Source organism: Sinocyclocheilus rhinocerous, unplaced genomic scaffold (genome assembly GCF_001515625.1).
Source record: "Sinocyclocheilus rhinocerous isolate Xijiao unplaced genomic scaffold, SAMN03320098_v1.1 scaffold887, whole genome shotgun sequence".
In the NCBI taxonomy this organism is placed as follows: Eukaryota; Metazoa; Chordata; class Actinopteri; order Cypriniformes; family Cyprinidae; genus Sinocyclocheilus; species Sinocyclocheilus rhinocerous.
In genome coordinates, this window is record NW_015634028.1 from 450,639 (window position 1) to 460,418 (window position 9,780).

The following is a 9,780-nucleotide window of genomic DNA, read 5'->3' on the forward strand; positions in this document are numbered from 1 at the left end:
AAAAAAAAAAAAAACGCACTCTCCCATAATGCACATACACTACTGTTCTAAAGTTTGGGGTCAGTAATTTTATTTTATTTTATGTCATTTTATTTTATTTACTTACTTATTTATTTACTTATTTATTTTATGTTTAAGAAATAAGTCTTGTATGCATTTATTTGATCAATACAGTTACAACAGTAATATTGCAATTTAAAAGAATTGTTTTCAATATTAATATTCAATATTTTAAAATGCAGCCATTGCTCCAGTATTTTTTTATCCTTCAGAAACCTTTCTAATATAGTGATGTTCAAAAAACATTTCTTATTATTATCAATGTTGAGAACAGTTTTGCTGATTAATATTTTTGCTGATATAATATTTTGGAAATGGTGAATTGCCCAGTCAGTCTTAGTCCTGTGTCAAATGTACTTTTTAGTAATTATCATATTTAGTCAACATTGTACGCATGTGCATGATTGCCAGATTGCAAAAAATAAGCAAAACTTAATTTTTTTTAAAATTTATGCAGAATTTTTTTTAATTTTTTTTATGCATAAAATGCATCCTTTTAACAGAGAAACTCTGATTTGGGGATTTGAACTCTTGGTATCTGGCAACCGCACACACATGAAGTCTCGCATAGTAGAGGCGTGTACAGCAGTCCGCAATAATATTTTGTCTCCTTTTTTCGACGAAAATAAAGAGATTTTTGTACAGTTTAAAAAAAAAATACATTTCAGTCTCGACTTTTATCGCCAACAATATTACATGTTGATATAGTTACAGTTATCGTTTATTGAGCTTATTGTCGTCTCGTCATCGTCTCGGTAGTCATGGGAAAAAAGCTTGTCAACTAACCTTTTTCGTCATAGTTTTCATTAACGAAATCAACACTAGTCCAAACAACATTTATTTGAAATAGAATATTTTTGAAACATTGTAAGACTTACGCTTTTTGGCTAATTTTATGTCCTTGTGGAATAAAAATATTAATCTCTCTCTCTCTCTCTCTCTCTCTCTCTCTCTCTCGCTCTCTCTCAGAAAAAAAACGAATTTAAATAAACTATAGTGTGAAGACTGTTTAAAGAAAAGAGACAACTGGTGAACCCCACATAGATATTTAAAACCATATTTAAAGACAACCTATATATGTCTATGAACCGTGTGAATGTTAGGCCCTGTCCACACGAACGCGGTTATTTTTTTTCTACGCGGTTTGGCCGTTTGGTTGCAGTGTTGTCGTGTAGACCGCGAAACTGGAGTTTTTGGCTTGTGACGTCGGAACCTGCGCTGTTATCTCCGCCTACTGGAAACTTTTTCAGGCTACTGATTGGCCAACAGGGCTTTACTGTTGAGATTATATCGCCACCTGTTGGTTTGGCATGCTCTTGACAGTGCTTCATAGCATGCGTTTGCGTTCTCGTGTGGACGGAGATTTTTTTTTAAAACGGAAGAAGGAAAAACTCAATTTTTAAAAATACCCGTGTACGTGTGGACATGGCCTTAGATATACTCTACATTGTTTTAGGAACGAGAGTGCAGACACAGAAAGCAGTACCTGGTCTTTGGAGAGGGTGACCATGCTCTGATAGGCTGCATCAGCGGTGGCAAAGATGTGCGGGGGGTTAGTGGAGCGTTTCATCCCATGATAGAGCTTTGAGAACTGAGAACAGAGGCGTTTTCAGACACACAACTACATCTTAGTTCACTCCCTACAAGGAAGCTTTGATTCTGAAAGCCAGCTTGAAGTGGCTCCCACACAACTGTTACAAAGTGTGATGTGGATCATGCATTTCACCAAAAAATGGTTATACAAAGATGGTATGCTTTAGACATGAACTATGCTCTACTGCAGTGAATCTCAACCTTTTGGCGTACCGGACCCCAGTCCAATTCAGAACCATCCTCAAGGACCCCCAGAACAAAATTGACTCATCTATGTATCATTTGTGTGTCTTTGTGAGGACCAAATACAGTGAAGTATAATTCAAGTTAGCTGACTTGTCCAGTATTTGGCCATATCATCAGCTATATTGGATTTTTCTTTCATGGGAACATGTCATGTCAAAATATACAAAATTTATACAAAAATTCATACTTTATATGGACCCCCTGGCCTTACGTCAAGGACCACTAGGGGTCCACGGACCCTGGTTGAGAAACACTGCTCTACTGCACAGCCTGATGTTGCTGCTCTCACCTGTGGAGAGTAGATGTTGAGGTTCTGGAAAGGGTTAAGCGCTATGAGGATGTCACCAACATATGTGTAGATCTGCAGCTCCTGATACCGCCTCTGAAGATGTGCAATGATTGTTTCCTAGAAAAGAGAAATGCTGGAGATGGAAATGTTTCTTTGTTGTTTATACTACAAGATTCACTGAATTCACATAATTTGAGACGGTTTAGTAATGGTCTGTATATTGAATTTCACCTCATTTTAAAGTCAACATGAAGGCAACTCATTTTACTTTTGCAATTTTAGGCATTTTTAATGGAGTTATGTTATGATTTGGAATAACATTCACTGATCTCGCAAAATAAGTCCAGGAACATGTATTAAGAAAGTAAATAAGGTCAATTTGATTTCATGTTGCGTTTACATCTAAAAAATAATAATAAATATGTCTGTATGATTAATAAAATGAAAGTCTTTGTTTAGATTTCAGGCAAATCTTCTAAATACCTCATCTAAAACCTCCAGGTCCACCAGATCATCATCAGGACAGCTCTCAATGATCAGGGTTTTGCGAGTATTGATCCGCTCATGCCTAGAAAAGACAATACAGCAATGTTACCGCTTCATTAAACATGAAATACTAGAAAATCAATTAAATCATAAACAATTACATTTTTTTTTTAAGGAAATTTAAAACTCAGTGCCATGATTCTAGGCTGTTGTTGGAGATTGCCAGGGCATTGCTATGCAATTTCTAGGATATTCTGTGGGGTCGGTAGGTGTTTACTGGCCTCTAAAGACAAAAGAGCCCACAAGTGTGATATGATACTCTAGTCTTTAGTCTCTAGTCTTGACTGTTTGGAGTCAGTAAGATTTTATAATGTTTCTGAAAGTCTCTTCTGCTCACCAAGCCTGCATTTATTTGATCAAAAATACAGTCAAAACAGTAATGTTGTGAAATATTATTACAATTTAAAACTACAGATTTCTATTTGAATATATTGTAAAATGTAATTTATTCCTGTGATACAAAGCTGAATTTTCAGTATCATTACTCCAGTCTTCTGTGACACACATGATCCTTCAGAAATCATAATAATATGCTGATTTGCTGCTCAAGAAAAGTTTCAGATTATTATCAATGTTGAAAACAATTGCTTAACATTTTTGTAAGGATTCTTGATGATAAAGAATGTTCAAAAGAACATTTTTTTTAAATAGAAATATTTTGTAACATTATAAATGTCTTTATTATCATTTTGATCAATTTAATGCATTAATTCAATTAATTAAAACAATCTAACTGAACGGTAAGAGTAAGTCTATGGGTTTATTTATTTATTTTTCTGGGCATTTTATCAACTAGCTGGTCCAAAATGTAACTCAAATGTAATAGCACACATTAATAAACTGCATGATTTGAAGTATCATCGACGTCCATAGCACAAATAGTGTAGGACTAGTTAGTTACATGCAAGGCAAATGTTTAGTGTTAGAGGTTTGTTCGAATCCTTAACTCTACGTTTTAGGAACAGTAATAGTGATGCTCGACTTAGTAAACACCAAAAAAAAACTAAGCATCTAGCCATGCCATTCCTGTGTGCGGTATCAGGGTGTGATGCAGGTCTATCCTCTGGGGTATAAAGGCTATTATAGCGTGTAGTGAATGCACTTCATCAGGGTTTGACCCTCTATTGTATTTTTGACCTTTAGATCATGAGGAAGCAGCTGCTCTATTCACAGCTCTTAAAACCCATCGGGCCCCGGGGACATGACAGCATACAGACACGATGCACTGCGCTTTATATGTGTGTGGCTCTGTTCCTGTGTGCATCAGTGTTCCCTCACTCTGTAATCACTTCACTGATATTTGCCATCAGTGACTAAACAGAGAGAGCACAGCCAAGCTCATAATCTCATTAAGGCTCTGTCACTATCAGGCTAGCAGATTATATGTGGCCTGGGGAATGAGGGCTACAATCTGGCAACCCTCTGACTGTTTATTCACAATCACAGAGCGTACCAGCCCCCACTTTCTCAGAACAAGTTAATAGCTCAACTTAACCAATTCACAAGGTGCATGGAAGCAAACTGTGTACAAAAATATGAAAACGAATTCAGCACCACTCGTGATGAAGGGAACTTTAATAATAATTATTATTATTATTTTTTTTTTGTGAATTCACAATTAACACAATTTCCACATTTAAAATTGCCCAATAAAACTTGACCTGTAAGGGTATTTTGTGAAATCTGTTTTGTAGAACACACTTTTACAACTTTGTTTAAGTAATTAATGGTTCCTTCTTAAATATCCCATTAAGTTTTGGATCATCTTTAAGAACGTAGCAATACTTCAATATAATATCTTTAATATTAATTGTCTTTGGAGTATATGTAGTACAAAAGATAAGATCTGGATTTGTTTTAGATGTTTTTTTGTTTTGTTTTTAATTCACAAGCATATCTCGACTTTTAAGATCTACTTTTTTAACTGCATTATACAGCCATAGCCCTTTTTTATTTAGTATGCATTAAATTGACAGTAAATATTTATAATGTTACAAAAGATTTATATTTTAAAGAAATTCAGTTCTTTTGAACTTTTAATCTACAAAAAAATCCTGAAAAAAAAGCATCACAGTTTCCACAAAATATTAAGCAGCGTGAAACATTTGCCCAAGAAACATTTCTTATTATTATCAATGTTGAAAACAGCAGCAGTGATAATAATAAGAAATGTTTCTTGAGCAGTAAATCAGTAAATCAGCATGTTAGAATGATTTCTGAAGGACACTGATGCTGAAAATTCAGCTTTGATAACAGGAATAAATTGCATTTTAAAATATACTTAAGTAAAAAAGTTTTTAAATTGTTATAATATTTCACAATATTATTATTATTATTATTATGGTAGTAGCGTAATTCTTTCTTTCTTTATTTTTTTGGTGAAGCAAATCAACTACAAATATAAGCCACCTTATAATAAATCATGTTCACCTGTTTTTCATGTGAAAGGCCAGATTTTATCAAGCTGTTGAATACAGTAAACAAAATATGTTACACTGCTCAATATACTTATATTTGAAATTCAGCAATAGACATTTTTATGCAAATCTAAAGGCCAATTTGAGTTAATTTATAACTCAGCTAGTGTGAATACTATAGGCAGGGTTGTCATTTAAATTCAAAAGGCCTGGGACAAAATTTTGGCCCCCTCTCCTCTCCTCTGGGCCCAGAGAGTAAGTAATACAAGACTATAAGATCTGCAGGATTTTAGGGGCCTAAATGAAAACCTTTAAGGTGAAGCCAGTGGAAACTCTTTCATTACGTTTTTAATGTTGCGTCTATAACAGCATCAGAGATATCCGTTTCGTTTGACTTATACGCTGTTGAAGTGATGCCATCCGACTGAATCGAATGCTCCTGTATGCCAGCCTCTCAGAATAAACTCGAGGAGCTTCATTCCTCCACAGATAATACTGCCATCTGCTGGAACGAGGAAACCCTCAGCACACAGGTTGTTTGCTCTGATTCATATATTTCTAGACTGTCACAACAGCAAGTCTCACTGTTTCACATTTAGACGTGATAAATCCAGCGCGACAGCTCTGCATCTACAGAGGACAGTGATAAACGCAAGTCAATGACAGCTGTCATGGTCAAGGCTGCCAGATCTTTGGTCTGACCCTGAGACGAATCAGAAGTCACTGAAAAGCTCTTCAAAATGACAGTCTATGGCAGACTATTATAAACCTAAAAAAAAGAATACTTCTGTTTAATCCACCTGTATATTTACAATCTCAAGTGGTGATGTTTCACGGTCAGCCTTTTTAAAGCACGTGATGTAATGTGTTTTTCTCTACCTCATGAACATCTCGATCTCATTTCAGGAAAGAGCTGTGAGGTCACAGTGTTGTTCTGGCCTGCGGTTTGTGTTGTGGGCAGGATGTACCTGGTCTTGATCCGGTTGCCCACGTCCTGTTGCTCGCGGATGAGGACCGACAGCTGCTGTCCGAGCGACGTGTCTTTTCCATGAGCCTGTTTAATGAATGGATGCTCCAGCAGATGCGTCACTGATGGACGTGTCTCAAAATCCTTTATCAAACACCTGCAGATAAGAGAAGGGATGAAGGAGAAAAATCGAAGAGAAGACAAACAGAAAGCAGAGAAGCATACAATGTCACAGACGACACATAACAGCAGCAGCTCCCCATATATGACAAGGAAATTAGCATGAAATCAATAAATAAAAATGTACAAAGTGAACAAGTAAAAGGTCCTGTATAATCATGTAAAGGCCTTCAGCGAGGTTAAACAAGTCACCTGTACATCGTCATATAGCTCCAGTGTCTGACACGATGACCAGAAGCTCGGTGAGGTCTGAACTGAACATCTGACCAGCCGTCTCTCTCTCTCTGTCTCTCTCTTTCTCTTTCTCTCTCTCTCTCATCACCATAGTATCCAGTGTAAACAGTGTTATCATGTGTCTTCAGGCCTGTCTCTGTTGTTCTGGACTACATGCATGCAAGTGTCCTCCTGCTCAGATACCGTGGTTACCTGTTGATCATGTCTCATGACACCATTTTCATATTTCTTTATGATCTCTCGAACAGCATGTATTTCCTCTCACGATGCATTGTAGCTGTACCCTTAATTGTAATGATTAAGGTTAAAGGTTTTGCTTTAATGTACACTTTAATGTATGATTAAATAATATTTTGTCTTGCTTTAAAGAAGTGCACTTCTTTTGATGTGTTGGCTAACATACTGTACTAAAGCACATGGAAACTACTTGCATTAGTATGGTATTTGTACTTGTACTTACAGTATTTATCTAGAATGTATTTATCATACAATGAACTAAACTCCACGTTTATTATTACAAATGTTAAATTACAAATATATTTAAATACATGACATACACGTTTGAAGGAAAATAACATTAAAATATATTTAGTTTACCATAAATGCTTGTCAGTACACTTTTAAAATACAGTAATCATTTTTAAAATACAGTAGAATTAATTTTGAAATTACATAAAGATGTACTTAAGTCCTACTTAAGTGGGTCTGAAAGCACTCTAAATTTAAACTAATTGCATTTAATTTAATTGTAAACTTTAATACATTTCATTTAATTGCAATTAATATGCGATCAATTGTATCAAAACAAAGTTTTTTTAATTGAGCGGTAACTCTACAATAATGTTCCATTTGTTAACATTCGTTAACTACATTAGTTAACATGAAGTAACAATGGAAAATATTTGTATATTTGTACATTTGTAAAGCATTTATTAATCTCAGTTAATATTAATTTCAACATTTACCAATACATTATTAAAATTCAAAGTTGTGTCTGTTTATATTACTTAATGGATGTTGACTAACAATGAACAGTTGAACTTATTAATTAATGTTATCAAAGATAAGCACATACTGTAACAAATTGCTCATTGTTAGCTAATGCAATAATTAACGTTAATTAATGGACCTTATTGTAAAGTGTTACCATTTGTGCAACAAGTACTCTTTTTATATGCTAAAATGTACTTTTTCCACAAGGGTAGTCATTAGCTGGACTGAATTTGGCAAAATGTCTTTTCTTTTTCCCATTTTTCCTCATCTGTCCAGTCTGTATTTTTTTTCTTGTTTCCTTGTTTTTCCTTGTTTCCACAGTGTCCGTCTAAATCTCAGTGGCCTGCTTTTCTCTAGACTGAAACCACGGCTGTGCTGAGACCAGCCATAGAGCCCATTAAATGCTGTAAATAGGCGCAGGGGTCTGACATTAGTGCTCGGCATGGCTGAGGCTCTGAACAGCAGGCGGCTCTGATAGCAGAGTGGAGGCCATTCAGCTGCACAATTACACACGCATTCATAATGCAGGAAAAACAGCGTGCTGTTATAGTACACACACAAGCTCCGTTTGCGATGTCCCTATTTTCAAGGGATGTGGGACGCGCTTTTGTGTGGAATGTTTAGAGCGAATTTTTTGCGATGCATTCACCTCTTATCTAGCACTCTCTCTCGGGGTTCGGAAGCCCGCGCTGCGGTCTCTTCCCCCTCCGAGTGAGAGCTTGCTGCTGCTATCTTCCTCCGAGGAGTTTGATAATGCAGGAAAAACAGCGTGCTGTTATAGTACACACAGGCAGAGAACAAACAGCCGGCACCTCGCGATAACGTTGTGTCCCTGTACACTTATAAAAACCCTCATCTGGGCTGAAGTTGATTTATTGTGCCAAACACAAATACTGAGAGATGCATTGTAATTTTTTCCTGCAAGTATATGTGTTTTTTTCCAAGCTTTACTTAATTAATGATCACATCATAATTAGACAAACAGATTTATGCAGACGAATGTTGTTGTTTTTTTAATAGTGACACTGGAGCGTATAGGTTGTGGACAGCAAAGCATCTTCAGCTTTATTTTTTATAATAAATATCTAGTTCAGTCATGAAACTCTAGATCCCCCCACCAAAAGTTGTCTGATAATTATAAATTGATATTATATGCAACCCATGGCTGTAATTAAACATGAAGCATAAGTAAACTTAAATAAAAACTAAAATTACATAAAAAGTAATTTACTAATTTAACTCATTTGAATTTTTCAAATAAAATGTATTTTTTTATTTGTATTCAATAATATCCAAGTATTTTATGTTAAACTATTTTATTAATAGTAAAATACATTTCCTAATTTTGTAGGATATTTTGTAGTTATCATATATTTGTGTTTCTGGTACAGTTTTGCCATTTCTTATTATATTACAATAGAAAATAGTATAAAAGTACTTTAACATAAAATACTTGAAAAAAATTGACGTTGCACTATGAAAAATTCAAAGGGTATATTGGATGCTAAACTAGTTACTAAGACACAGTCTTAATATAATGACTGTTTGTTTACGTTTAGGTGGCTTTTTTTGTGATTTTTGGCAGCCTTTCACTTGGAGTTTAAGATGAAGACTTTTCAGTAAGCTTAAAAAAAAAACTGTTTTATTTATGCATGGAGCTTTATGTGGGCCAATGTATTGAGATCACACGAGCAGCCAAATTCTATTTGCTTTACTAAATAATTAGCTTTCGCTAAATAATGACACTATTGTCTTTTAGAGCCACTTTACAGACAACTCTGACTCAGAATCTCCATAGCTGAGTTTCCATAATTGATTCTGCTATTTCCTGTTTATCTCTGTGCTCAGTGCACATTGTGTCAAAGCAGCTTCACAAAGGTAATTTGACTTGACTTTACCGTGGTAACACTACTCACTATCCCCTTAGACCACAGAATGAAGTAAAAGATGACTGCCATATTGGCCAAATTCAAGTAAATATTGTAACTTTCACAAATGAAAATGCACGTTTAGCAAACTGTTCAAGTTAAAGCTGCAGTCCGTAAGTTTTGCCTCTTTGTTGCCATCTCTGTTTGAAAACCTGGAATAGCAGCTGTGTGCGGAATTATCTAGCTTGCGTGGGTTGTGCTCCCTTCGAACTGGTTTTCTTTCAAATACAAATTTTTGTAATCCCAGGCTATCTGTAATCAGATGCACATTTATAACTGGAATGTAATTTCATTTCATTCACACAGCCCTCTACGAAACACATGGCA

General features: G+C 35.3%; 1 protein-coding gene across 1 annotated transcript in view; it reads right to left on the reverse strand.

The window, feature by feature from the left end:
* myo3b (myosin IIIB) overlaps nucleotides 1-9,780 on the reverse strand; it is a 157,112-nt gene that overhangs the window by 98,844 nt on the left and 48,488 nt on the right. Inside the window, exons 12-15 of the mRNA XM_016559089.1 lie at nucleotides 6,120-6,275; nucleotides 2,672-2,756; nucleotides 2,189-2,305; nucleotides 1,547-1,651 (exon numbers count right to left, since the gene is read on the reverse strand). Coding sequence (XP_016414575.1) covers nucleotides 1,547-1,651; nucleotides 2,189-2,305; nucleotides 2,672-2,756; nucleotides 6,120-6,275 — 463 coding nt within the window. The remainder of the gene's footprint in view (nucleotides 1-1,546; nucleotides 1,652-2,188; nucleotides 2,306-2,671; nucleotides 2,757-6,119; nucleotides 6,276-9,780) is intronic.